Here is a 14,384-nt window from a genome sequence, read left to right as displayed (position 1 = left end):
TCAGGAAGGCTGAGTGTGGCATGAGATCACCCCTAAAATAGTCCCACCCACCTCCCACCCAATTTTCACCCAACTCACAGTGAGAATAGGTCACACTCACCTTTCTTTGGCATCCAAGAAGGCTTTGGCAAAAGGGTTGTACTTGATTTTGAGAGCTGTTATCTTGAGTTTAGAAAGACAAGAAGTGTTAGTGAAAGTAGAATGCATATGGACAGACAGAACCCTTTGTTTTCACCCGTGAACTTCTATAAAATCAGGATCATCCCCCTCAGTTTTTAAAATTCTCCTTATCCATGTTTCTTCCTGTACTCCTGCACTAAATCACTCTTGCACATCTCTGGCATATTGTGAAAATGAAAAATGCAGTGTAAAATGAACAAAGGACAGAGCATTAGAAATAAACAAAGCTAAGCCTAGCATTCATTCTTTTATTAATTCATTCGTTTTTCAACAATCACTGAACATCTACCATATGTTGGTCATTTTTCTAGCCACTGGGAACACTGTGGTGGGTAGCACAGGGTGATCTTACCACTCTTAGTATAGTCTAGCATCAATCTCCTAATGTAAATCAAAGGCTAATTCTTAAATAATTGCTTACCCATTGGGCTATGTTAATATAAAAAGCAAACTAACACTCCCATCCACGGTCATGGTCACATTTTTGTTGTTCTTGTTAGCTGCCATCGAGTTGGCCCCCAACTCATGGAGACCCCACACACAATGGAACAAAACACCACCCAGTCTTTGCCATCCCCATGATCAGTTACAGATGGGATTGTTGTGATCCATAGGGTTTTCACTGGCTGATTTTTGGAAGTAGATTGCCAGACCTTTCTTCAGCATCACAGAAACATGAAAACTACCGACAGATAGGTGCATCATGGGGTGCACTGGCTAGGAATCAAACCCAGGTCTACTGCATGGAAGGCGAGAATTCTACCACTGAACCGTCACTGCCCTCTTTATCCCCTTAACTGGCTTCATTTTTCTTCAGCACACTCACTGTCTGATACATAGATAGATATAGAGATTGGGACAGACACAGAGACAGAGATGTTGTTCTGTGCTATTGAGTTGATTCCAACTCATAGCGACCCTACAGGACAGAGTAGAACTGCAGCATAGGGTTTCCTAGGCTGTATCTTTATGGAAGAAGACTGCTACATTTTTCTCCCGCGGAGCTGCTACATTTCTCTCCTGTGGAGTGGCTGGTGGGTTCAAACCCCCAAACGTTTAACCATTTTGCCCCCAGGGCTCCTTAGAGATAGATGTATATTTATCATCTGTCTCCCCCCAACTAGGATGTAAGTATCTTGAGAGCAGGGTAAATGTCTGTTTGGTTCATTGCAGTATCCCCCGCACCTCGAGTAATATGCAGCACGTACTAACACTCAACAAATATTTACTGAATAAATGAATATTGAAAAGAATGTTTATGTTTTTGAGGACCTGAGGCTTGCTTCTCTCTGGTAAAGGAAGAAAAGTAAAATAAAAGCACAATTCTTTCTGGTCCCAGAGAATTAACTGTAAGAAGAAACGGGTAGAAAGAGGGAGGAGAGGTAAAGAGTCAGGTATGTGTGACCTTCAGGTTTAAACCTGGAGAGGCTGAGTAGCATTAGGTAAGTGAGGCTAGCAGGGGCAAAAGAGAGATGCTGTCCCACCTCAACCCTCCTCAGGGGCGCATCTCAGCATCATCAACATAGACCTGGTAGGGAAACACTGTTGGCAGAGGGAGGCTCTAGGGTAGATCTTCCTGAGGTTAACTCCCATGGTCTTATTTGAGACCAGGAAGTAGCACTTGCTGGAGGATTGTTAGAGCCAAGCAAGGGGCTTCAGAGGGAACTGTCCAGCAGGCACAGCCAGGAAAAGCTACTGAGTGCTTACCAAGCCCAAAAGCAGATGACAAGTTCTGTGGGCCACAGTCTAGGAGAATAAACAGCACGCAGGTGGACAAGGGGCACTGCCCAAAGGCCAGAGGAGGCTAGAACATGGTCCCCAACTCCTTCCCACTCTTCAGGGGCTGGAAAAGCCACACTCTCCCCTCAGAGACCCAGACTTTAAATAGGGAGAGAAGCAGGGGGAGGGAGTGGTTATCTGAGAAACAGCATTTTTATCCTGAAAGACAGCACTACGTGGGGAGCTGTTTAAATTATCAGCTATTTAGTTAATACCTGTTCCCACTGGCCTGCTGAAGGGGCTCTGGCAAAGGCCAGATTACTTATAGAATAGCATTTTCTCTGCACATTTGGGATGTGAGTTAAATCTGCAATTTGGTTTCACCTGTAGGTGCTGAGGCAGTCATTCCCAAATCTGGATGGTCATCAGAATCCTCTGGGAAGACTTCTAAAAATACAGACGGACTCTGAGCATCAACCCTGGAGATTGTGACTCAGTTAGCTGATGAGAGCCCAGAATCTTTTTAAAGCTTCCAAATAAAGGAATGCAGATTAAAGCATCCACAAGATATCATTTTTTTAATCTATCAGATTGTCAGGATGAAAAAGTTGATGATAATTAGTGCTGATAATGGTGTGGGGTTTTAAATGGATATACCTTTTGGAGGGAGGCAATTTGTCAATGTCTGTCAAAATTCTAAACTTATACTCCCTTTGGCAGGACAATTGCATTTCTAGACATTTACCCAAGTAAGCAAGCTACAGTAGATGTACCAGGATATTCATTGCAGCATTACCTATAATAGAAAAATAAAACAATTGGGAACGACCTACATGTCCATTAGTGGGAGACTGATTACCTGCAATGCGGTCTATCTATACAATTGAACACTCTGCAGGCACTGAAGAAAATGAGCTAGGTCTGAATATAATTACATAGAAAGATAGCCACAGTACACTGTTAAATTGGAAAAAAAAGAAATTTACAGACCAATATATACAACATGAGCCAATTTATATAAGAATGGCTATGTTCACATATATGTTTATATCTGCATAGGAAATTGTGTGGAAAAATACACTTGAAACTATTATTGTAGTAACCCTGGGGAGTGGGAATCAGAAGGTAGGAGGGAAACAGTCAGTTTTTACCTTTTATTTTTCATTTTGACTTTACATATTTCTGCACTATTGGTTGTTTGTTTTTTAATAAACATGTATACCTTTAAATTATTTTTAATTAAAAAAAAATTAACCAAAGAAGACATTCAAGCAGCTATAGACACATGAGGAAACGCTCGTGATCATTAGCCATTAGAGAAATACAAATCAAAAGTACAATTAGATACCATCTCACCCCAACAATACTGGCACTAATCGAAAAAACAGAACATAACAAATACTTGGAGAGCTTTTGGGGAGACTGGAACTCTTATGCACTGTTGGTGGGAGTGTAAAATGGTATAACCACTATGGAAAACGATATGGTGCCTCCTTAAAAATCTAGAAATAGAAATAACACACCATCCAGCAATCCCACTCCTGGGAATATATCCTAGAGAAATGAGAGCCGTCACACATAAGCACACCCATAATCATTGAAGCATTATTCACAATAGCAAAAAGATGGAAACAACCTAAGTGCCTATCAACAGATGAATGGATAAACAAAATGTGGTGCATACTCAAAACGGAATACTACACAATGATAAGGAACAATGATGAATTTGAGAAACATCTCACGATATGGATGAATCTGGAAGGCATTATGCTGAGTTAAATAAGTCAATCACAAAAGGACAAATATTGTATGAGACCACTATTACAAAACCCAAGAAAAGGTTTACACACAAAAAAAAACAATCTTTAATGATTACGAAGGAGTGGAGGGGTGGGAGGGGAAATCACTAACTAGATAGTTGACAAGTGGTAACTCTGGTGAAGGGAAAGACAACACACGACATAGCGAATTCAGTACAACTTGACCAAGGCAAAGTCATAGAAGCTTCCTAGATACATCCAAACATCTTGAGGGACTGAGTTACTAGTGCTGAAGGCTGCGGACCATGGTCTCAGGGGACATCTAGGTCAATTGGCATAACATAGTTCATAAAGAAAATGTTCTACATCCTGCTTTGTTGAGTAGGTCTGGCGTCTTAAAAGCTTTTGAGCAGCCATCTAAGATACATCTATTGGTCCCATTCTATCTGGAGCAAAGGAGAATGAAGAAAACCAAAGACACAAGGAAAATATTAGTCCAAAAAAGTAATGGGCCACATGAACCACAGCCTCCATCAGCCTGAGCCCAGAAGAACTATAAGGTGCTCCGCTACCAACACTGGCCACTGACTGGGATCACAGTGGAGGATCCCAGACAGAGCGGGAGAAAAAAATTAGAACAAGATTCAATTTCATAAAAAAAGACCAGACTTACTGGTCTGACAGAGACTGAAGGAACACCTGAGACTATGGCCCCCAGACATTCTGCTAACTCAGAACTAAAGCCACTCCCAAAGTTCACTTTTCAGCCAAAGATTAGACAGGCCTATGGAATAAACAATAATACACTTGAGGAACATACTTCCTGGTTCAATCAAGTATACTAGACCAAAGGGGTAACACTTGCCCAAAAGCAAAGACAAGCAGGCAGGAAGGGACAGGAAAACTGGACAAACGGACCTGGGGAACCCGAGGTGGAAAGGGAAGGGGGAAGAGTGCTGACCAACGTCACAAAACAATTTCTGTATAAATTTTTGAAAGACAGACAAAGCTGTGCTGTGAACTTTCACCTAAAGCACAATAAAATTAAAAATTAAGTAAAAATGGCAAGTATTTTTTATTATGGAATATTTATAACGTATCAAAGAAATTAAAGACACTCCACTTACTGAACTCTTGCCTTGTGCCAAACAGAGAATATCATCTACATTATCTCATTAAAAAAAAAAAAAAGTTTAAGTAAAAAGAATCCAAACCTCCCCAGGTGCTTCTGATGACCAGCAGGCATGGGAATGCCTCCGGGGCATGAATGGACCCAAACATCCTGCTCCCCACCAGTTTACACAGAGGCCAGATTCTACCAGCCAGAGCAGCTCAAGTCACTGGGCAGGAAAAGACCTAACTAGGCTCAGATATTAAAAATTAACAAACAGAACAGATCACATTATAAAAACCCAAAGAAGGTGCACAGTTGGATCAATTCCCACAGACTTGCTTCTAGAGCAGGAGAGAATATTGCTCTTCAGCCCCTGCCCTGTTGCACCTGTCCCAGAGCACCCAGCAGCTCATGCAGCCCAGGGGCACATTAGGGATGAAAACAAAGACTCCTGGGTTTCTGTTGGTTTTAAAACAACACACAGTCGTTGCCTTATTGGCACCAGGAAAGGAAGCCATGGCAGGCCTTTGGCAAACAGGCAAGAGGGAGCGGAAAGTAGCTACCCCGTTGTTTAATTTCACTTTACTGAGTGTATCTGAATCCTGGAAAACCTACCTTTTGTCCAAGCTTGGTCATGGCAATAAAAGCACACCCCTCTCCCTGGCCACCGCACTCTCCCAGGTGGCATTCACACACACACACACACACACATACACACACACACACTCACCTCCTCATTCTGATAGGCTGTCACAGCTATGAACTGGGTCTCAGGGAAGGAGCAGTTCATCACCATTCGGTGGGAACCTCCAACACGTACTATGTGAACCTGGGGCTCATACTTATGCAGAGAATTCAACATTATCTGTTGAGGTGGGAGAAGACGAGAAAGAGAAGAAAAGCAAAATATCACAGGTGATAAACGAGCCAGCGCCCTGTAGTTAGTCCCAAGCTCAGCACCCACTCAGGTCAGAGACACACACCCTTAAGTCCTGGGTCACCTTGGCTGCCATCACACCTGTCTGAGAAATGAATAAGGGAAATTTTTTAAGAAGCTCCCAGGGAGTATAACTTTTGGGGATGAGAGGCGGGTTGCCAGAAAAGAGTTGTTCTAAGGAGTGTTCCATTTTTTGCCAAAATTTTGGCATCCTTTTGTTTCTTCTCCTATTTTCAGTACTACAATTTGGACTTTGATCCATTAAAACATATTGTTTGTCCTCATATGAGGAATCCAAGTCCCTAGGTGGTACAACAGTTAACACACATGGCTACTAACCAAAAAGGTTAGCAGTTTGAGCCCAACCAGAGGCACCTCAGAAGAAAGGCCCAGCAATCTACTTCCGAAAAATCAGCCATTGAAAATTCTATGGAGTACAGTTCTACTCTAACACACGAGGCCGCCATGAGTCAGAATCAACTTGATGGCAATTGGAAAATATCTCGAAATACTGACAATAGCTGAATTTCACAAAGAACTACTTGAAGAGCAATGACATCTGATATCTGATGGGTAAAATTTTACTGAAAGTCTTCTGTGGTGAGATCCAGTAGGCAATAATAGTTTACTTTACAATTTCCTGTTTTAATTCAAAAAAACGAAAAAACAACTGGAACCTTCTGAATATAAAGACTGGGTGCCATTACCTCACCTCCTAAAACAAGAACTCTTCTACGTTCCCCGACTCAGCACAGAGAGCTCAAAGAAGGGGCATACATTCTCTGGGCCGAGGCTGCCCAAAGCCAGGTGTGTGACACGGGGAAGAGAATCAAGGCCTTTTCCTCACAGCCATGTCTCTAACCCCCAGAACACAGCCTTCATTTTATAAAGTAACTAACGACCTTATACCACACACTACCATTCACAATCCTACTGGAGGAAACAAAAGAGGAAAAAGCCCCCAAAATCTTGTTAATGCTAATTGGAGACCTTAAATAAAACCTTCCTTATTTAAGGTTTGCTCGGATTTTCTTTTTTTTCCCTGAAAAACCAAAAGCTGATTCAATATTCTATTGATAATTATCATAATGCCCAAGTTGAAGTAGTAATTATTTCATTTAGGAGCTGCTTTTTATTAAGTTATTTGTCTATTGCCAACATGCCACTTACACCAAAAAAGGGGAGGGGGATAACAAAACCCTGGTACCCACAAACATCTCCCGCCGAGGTCTGGGTAAAAAGCACCACAAACAAGACAAAACTATGAAAAGGGCCGTGATAATTAAGTAAACTACTGCACTCTCTCACTCTCTCTCTCTTAACATCAGGAAGTCCATTAAAAACTGAAAGCTCCAATTAAGAGCTGTTTATTCCTGTTTACACTTGGACTCCAGGGAATAATTGGCTTCTGTGGGAGAAGAGGTTGGTGAGGGTCCCTCTAATTGCCTAAATGCACCCTTGATATTTCTTGATTGATATTGTGGGGTGGTTAGGGCAGGTGGCCAGGTGACCCGACCGTACCTGCCCACCCCCGTTGAGCTTGTTGGTCAGCTTCACTTTGCTGAAGGAGATGGGAGCTTTCATCCAGTGGGCCCCAAAGTTGGGGGAGTCCGGGTGGATGTAGACGCAGCTGTGGTTGGAGACCTCTGGCTTGCCCGCGGGCACCCACTCCCCATTGACGTACTTCCAGCGGTGACCATCCGTTGGGACAAAGTCCAGCAACAGGGAGTACATGGCATTGGGGTCCAGCCCCGCGACACTAATCTTTAGGACAGGGAACATTCGCCTGAAAGAAAATGCAGAGACTTAGCCACAGGAGGGATATTATGGAGCTCCTTCTAGAGAAGATTCTCAGCTCTAAGGAGACCTTCAATGGAGTGCCTCGGGGGCTCAGTTAGAGAATGCCTGCGGTTGTTGTTAGCTGCTGTAGCTCGGCCCCTGATTCACAGTGACCCGCAACTCATGGAGAGCCCACACACACAGCGTAATGAACATTGCTTGATCATGCACCATCCCCATAACTGGTTGCAGATCATCCACAGGATTTTCATTGCCTGATTTTCAGAAGTAGATTGCCAGGCTTTTCTTCCTAGTTCATCTTAGTCTGGAAGCTCAGCTGAAAGCTGTTTAGCATTATAGCGACACATAAGCCTCCATTTACAGACGGGTGGTAGCTGCGCATGAGGTGCATTAGCTGGGAATTGAACATAGATCTCCCATATGGAAGGCGAGAATTTTACGACTGAACAATCACTAACCCCCAGAGAATGCCCACAGGAGGCAGAATAAACAGTGGCCACGTCATTAGCCAAGCTCAACCAGAGAAGCTCTTTATGGATGCATTTTATATTGGAATTTCACTTTAAAACATTATGTTTCGTTTTAAAGTCTAAAAACCACCGATGAAGTCACTTGTCAGAGGAGGAAACTGAAGCTGAAGGTGTATAATCAATGCTAAGTTGGCAGAGAGTTTCCTTCAAAGATTTCCTCTAGCATAAATCAGATTCTTCTACTAATACAACAAACCAGACCTTCCTAGTCTCATAAAGAATACTGTTTCTGAAAAAGAGTGATAGCATTTATAACAAAAACGTCTTTTCATGTTAAAATAAGTGTGTGTTGCCGGGGGAAACAAATGTGGAAACCTGTTGGCTATACAAAAGCTAGACCAATTCCTTTCCTGCAGGACTTCTCAGAGCCTTTAATATACTGATATGCACTGTGAACCATCAGGAAGATAGTGGGGATGAGCAGTTCCCAAACTTCTTTAACAGTGCAGCCATGAACATTTTGCGGAAATTTGTGTTTGAGGGGACCCCTGGTGGCGCAGTGCTTCAGAGCTCAGGCTGCTAACCAAAAGGTCAGCAATGTGAATCTACCAGCTGCTCCTTGGAAATGCTATGGGGCAGTTCTCTTCTGTCCTATAGGGTGGCTATGAGTCGGAATCAACTCGACAGCAACCAGTTTGGTTTGGCTTTTTGTGTTCAAGGACACACTTTAAGACATGTTGGTTTGGATTCATTGGTCCTTCTTCCAACCTCTACAACAATTACTGTGTTTTCACAGAAATAACATGAGCATTATACATTTTTGCCACGCAACCCCCTTGGACATTATTTTCCTAGGCGCACTATGTGCGTTATATATGTGTGCACGTTATTTACATGGGCACATTATTTGCGAAAAATACAGTAATTGCAGGCAAGTTTGCTCTCACAAATAGTTGGAGACACTATCACATCTGGCTTGTCATTTCGTTTAGTTTATTTTCCCTTACCAAATATTCTAAGTTGCTCTAATTGTTCCTCAAAAGACCTAGTTTCCAGACACCACTACCTGGTTGCCCTGGATGCTGATTTGTCAACAGCTTTTAAAATCTGAACCTCCAAATTGAGAGGTTAACAATCTACAGTCTGGACCCTTGCTACTCAAAGCGTGGTCCATGGACCAGCAGCATCAGTATCAGCTGGAGTTTTTTAGAAATGCAGATTTTCAGGGGTCCACTCCAAACTTAATGAGAAGCTGTAGTTTTACAAGATGTCCAGGTGATTCATATTCATTAAGAATAGTACTAGCCTAGAGTATCTTTAAATTTTTAAGACAGATCATAGAAAGAGGATGGTCACTCTAAGTTACTGAGGACACTGACAAAACAAGAGTTAAGGACAATTAAGATGGCAAAGGTTCTAGACAGAAGATCATATGAGGATGTTTGGAAGGATTTGGGAAGATTAAACAAGGGAGATCTGACAGCTATCTTCCAGTCTGTGAAGAACTGTCCTGTGGAAGATGAGAGTCACTTCATGGCCCCAAAACATGCACAAGAATATGCCACAATCACAAGTTTGCTCCATGCATATGATGGATTAATATGTAGACATTACAAATAATGTTTTTTAAGATTATTTACTGAAATACGAAAACGCTCATGAAATATCATTATTGTTGTTGTGTGCCCTAAAGTCAATTCTGACTCATAGCAACTCCATGTGACAGAGCAGAAATGTCCCATAGGGTTTTCTTCGCTGTAATTTTTTTTCTACCCCATAGGGTTTCCAAGAAACTTCAGGTGGTTTTGAACCACTGAAATTTTGGTTAGCAGCTGAGCTTTTTTTTTTTTTTAATTGTACTTTAGATGAAGGTTTACAGAACAAACTAGCTTCTCATTAAACAATTATTACACATATTGTTTTGTGACATTGGTTACCAACCCCACAACATGTCAACACACTCCCCTTCTCGACCTTGGGCTCCCTATTACCAGCTTTCCTGTCTCCTCCTGTCTTCTTGTCCTTGCCCCTGGGCTGGTGTGCCCCTTTAGTCTCGTTTTGTTCTATAGGCCCGTCTAATCTTTGGCTGATGGGTGAACTTCAGGAGTGGCTTCATTACTGAGCTAAAAGGGTGTCTGGGGGCCATACTCTCAGGGGTTCTCCAGTCTCTGTCAGGCCAGTAAGTCTGGTGTTTTTTGTGTGAGAGTTAGAATTTTGTTCTACATTTTTCTCCAGCTCTGTCTGAGACCTTGTGTTGTGATCTCTGGCAGAGCAGTCAGTGGTGGTAGCAGGGCATCATCTAGTTGTGCTGGACTCAGTCTGGTGGAGGCTGTGGTAATTGTGGTCCATTAGTCCTTTGGACTAATCTTTCCCTTGTGTTTTTGGTTTTCTTCATTCTCCCCTGCTCCAGACAGGGTGGGACAAGTGGAGCATCTTAGATGGCCACTCACAAGCTTTTAAGACCCCAGAAGCTACTCACCAAAGTAGGATGTAGAACATTTTCTTTACAAACTATGTTATGCCAGATGTTCCCTGGGACCATGGTCCCCATAGCCCTCAGCCCAATAATTCAGTCCCTGGGGGAGTTTGAATGTGTCTACGGAGCTTCCATGACCTTGCCTTGGACAAGCTGTGCTGGCTTCCCCAGTATTGTGTACTGTCTTACCCTTTACCAGGGTTACCACTTATCTATTATCTATTTAGTGTTTTTCCATCCCACCCCTCCCCTCCATCGTAACCATCAAAAATTGTTTCTTCTTCTGTGTAAACTTTTTCATGAGTTTTTATAACATTGGTCTCATACAATATTTGTCCTTTTGTGATTGACTTATTTCACTCAGCATAATGCCCTCCAGATTCATCCATGTTGTGAAATGTTTCGCAGATTCATCATTGTCCTTTATCTTTGTGTTACCCCATTGTGTGTATGTACCATAGTTTATCCACTCATCTGTTGATGGGCATCTAGGTTGTTTCTATCTTTTTGCTATTGTGAATAATGCTACAATGAACATGGATGTGCATATGTCTATTCGTGTGAAGGCTCTTATTTCTCTAGGCTATATTCCTAGGAGTTGGATTGCTGGATCATATGGTATTTCTATTTCTAGCTTTCTAAGGAAGTGCCGTATCGTCTTCCAAAATGGTTTTACCATTTTGCATTCCCACCAGCAATGAGTGCATAAGAGTTCCAATCTCCCTTCAGTCTCTCCAACATTTGTTATTTTCTGTTTTTTTGATTCGTGACTTGGCTTGTAATTTTTACCAAAGCAGATCACCAAGTCTTTCTTCCACAGAGCCACCGAGTAGGTTTGAACCACCAACCTTTTGGTTAGCAGCCGAGCACTTAACAGTTTCACCACCAGGTCTCTTCTGAAATATCATTATTAAAGTTAAAAAATGGTTACAAAGCTGAGCAGATAATATGATCCTAATTTTAGAAGGGAGGGAAGAAAGAGAACTGTGTACACATATAGGTTAAATTTTTTTTAATGCCTTTTTTATAGGACAAAAAAGGTTGAATATTAGAAATCTCAGGTGTTCAATCTAATGTATAGAAAAAGACTAGAAAAATATATCCAAAAAAGACAACAGTGATTCTTTCTAGGTGGAAGATTAATGAATTGTTTTTTACTTTCATGGTTTTACGTATTCTTAATCATCAGAACCACTATCTGTCTGTCGGTTTGTCATACTGTGGTGGCCTGAATGTTGCTGTGATGCTGGAAGCTATACTGCCAGTATTTCAAAGACCATCAGGATCACTTATGGTGGACAGGTTAGGAAAACAGGCCCGGAGATCTACTTCCAAAAATTAGCCAATGAAAATCTTATGGATCACAACAGAACATTATCTGATTTGCTTGCTTTGGACATGTCATCAGGAGGGATCAATTGCTGGAGAAGGACATCATGTTTGGTGAAGTAGGGCCAGCGAGAGTGTGGGAGACCCTCAGTGAGATAGGTTGGCACAACAGCTGCAATAATGGACTTGAACATGCCAGTAATCATGAAGATGACGCAGGACCAGGCAACATTTCATTCTATTGTACACAAAGTCACTGTGAGTCAGAGTCAACTCGACAGCAGCTAACAGCAACTATCATCAGAAACTAACAATCAAAGTCTTTTAAATAATAATAATTATTATTTGGAGTTCTTTGACCAAACTCCACCCCCTAAGCTGGAACTCTCCTCTGTTTCCTTGGTGTATGTAGAGTTAGGATGGTTTCAGGCTTTCGCAACACAGTCTCATATCTGCTCTCTGAGCACACACTATTTGATTCCTTCCATCCCCCTATGGTCAATGTGTGACTGAGTTTATTAGGAGGAAGAAGCCTAAAGGAAGTTTATGGTGGAGAGTAAGATTACTAGGGGCCCGCACAGCCCTAGGTTTGGAAATGGCACATTCGGTCTCTTTAGAATGACTTTTTCACTGGAAACCCGTGACAACATGCTGGGCTATTGGTGCTGGGCTACCGATGGAACATGAGCAGATTAAGAAGACTGATTTGATTTGATTTGGTCCAATAAGACACCAGAGTCACTTCAAAATCAGGTTTTACTGTGTTCTCATGGCCAAGAGGAAGAAATGTTCTAAAACAGGGGAAGTCTGATGCCCAGCAGAGTCCTTGGTACATGGCAGATATTCAGTAAATAGTTGTTGAATAGATGCTATCCCTGGCATGTCTACTCATCCAACTCCCTTCAGTACCTCTCACCTTCCACATGCTGACAAGGGCCCCTAGAGTGTCACTTCTGAGGGCTGCTCTGTTACTTCCAAACTTAAACTTGTCCCAGTTCCCTGACTCCATCAAAACTCACCATGTTGCAGCTGCTGAGGCTGCTTTTGTGCAACCAAACACCTCATGGGATTTTGTTTCTTAGTTTGAAGGTTTGGGGTCATGATTTCATGGGACATCCCAGTTAATTGGCCTAATATCATGTTTGGTGCTTCTGTTCTACCTCCTAGTTTGTTGCACAGTGCCTGGGGTCTTAAAATCTTGCAAGCAGCCACTCAAGGCACAACAATTGGTCTCTATTCGTCTGGAGCAACAGAGGAAGAAGGAGAGTCAGGAATAGAAGGAGGAAATGGAATGTGTGGCTAATTGCCTCCCTGAACAACTGCCTCCTCTGCCATGAGACCAGAAGAACTGGATGGTACCTGGATACCATTACTGAACATTTTGATCAAAGATTCTCTAAAAGAATCCTGATCAAAGGGAGGAAAATGCAGAACAGAATTTCAAATTCTGGACCTTCTGGAGCCATTGGGGCTGGATGAACCCCTGAAACTACTGCCCTGAAATAATGTTTAAACCTTAAACCAAATATATCTCCTGAAGTCTTCTTTAAACCAAATAGTAGTCTAGCTTAACTAGTAAAGAATTTCTGCCTTGAGCATTGTGCTCTTTTAAAGAACTATCTATATGGGATCAAACAGACAACTCGAAAGATTAGATAGGAAGTTTAGGAGGCAGTGAGTTTATGTTAATAGGGAGAAACAACTTGGAAAAGGAGGGTGAGAATTGTTGCACAATTTGAAGAGTGTAATCAATGTCAATGAATTGTACATGTAGAAACTGTTGAACTGGTGTATGTTCTGCTGTGCATATTTTCAACAACAACAAAAATACGTTATTAAAAAAAAACTCACCATGTTAAACTTTCAATACCTAAGAATAACTACTTTGCTAAGGTCTAAGAAATTAGTTCATGCTAAGGAACCATCTTACTTGGGAACCATCTGCCAGGAGTATAAAGAAATCCTACCAATCTGAACGACACCCTCACCTTTACCTCTACTTCTATTAAGTGATGACCTATAACAGCTTCCTTGAAGGCACCCAAAGCTCAGAGGCTTCCTTTCCCATCAGGTGATAACAGATCTAAAAATGTCCACCATTCCCATTCTCACAGGTGGCCTGATACGTCAATGATTTAGCTGAAAACATCCCTCACTCATCTAGCTTCATAAGGTTGTTGCAAGAACTCGGGAAGTTAACTCATGTTAAGAGTTTATTCCAATGCCTGGCATCTAATAAGCATTCTTTAAGTGCTGGCTGTATTTTCATTATGTCCAAGCCCTTCAGCTGGCCCAGACCTCCTTCTGTTCTCAAATCTTACCTTGGGTTCATGACTCTGGAAGCTGGAAGCACAAAGGACATCAACTCTGGGTTCCTCGCTCCTGTCCAGCTGGCAGGGACCACTTCCCTCTGCTTTTCTTTCTGGAGATAAGAAGTCTAAGAATAGGGAGTGGCTGCTAATGGACAGTGGGCTTCTTTGGGGTGTAATGAAAATGTTCTAAAATTAGATAGTCACGAAGGTTGCACAACTTTGTAAATATTCCTAAAACCACTGAATTCACACTTAAAAGGGGGTGAATTTGATGGTATGTGAACTAT

General features: G+C 42.0%; 1 protein-coding gene across 1 annotated transcript in view; it reads right to left on the bottom strand.

Annotated features, from left to right (window-relative positions):
- Positions 1-14,384, bottom strand: part of TBX19 (T-box transcription factor 19) — a 45,654-nt gene that overhangs the window by 20,310 nt on the left and 10,960 nt on the right. The window contains exons 2-4 of the mRNA XM_004384086.3: positions 7,232-7,496; positions 5,504-5,638; positions 101-162 (exon numbers count right to left, since the gene is read on the bottom strand). Coding sequence (XP_004384143.1) covers positions 101-162; positions 5,504-5,638; positions 7,232-7,496 — 462 coding nt within the window. The remainder of the gene's footprint in view (positions 1-100; positions 163-5,503; positions 5,639-7,231; positions 7,497-14,384) is intronic.

The sequence above is a fragment of the Trichechus manatus genome, unplaced genomic scaffold, assembly GCF_000243295.1.
Source record: "Trichechus manatus latirostris isolate Lorelei unplaced genomic scaffold, TriManLat1.0 scaffold00117, whole genome shotgun sequence".
In the NCBI taxonomy this organism is placed as follows: domain Eukaryota; kingdom Metazoa; phylum Chordata; class Mammalia; order Sirenia; family Trichechidae; genus Trichechus; species Trichechus manatus.
This window is presented reverse-complemented; position numbering and strand designations above follow the sequence as displayed.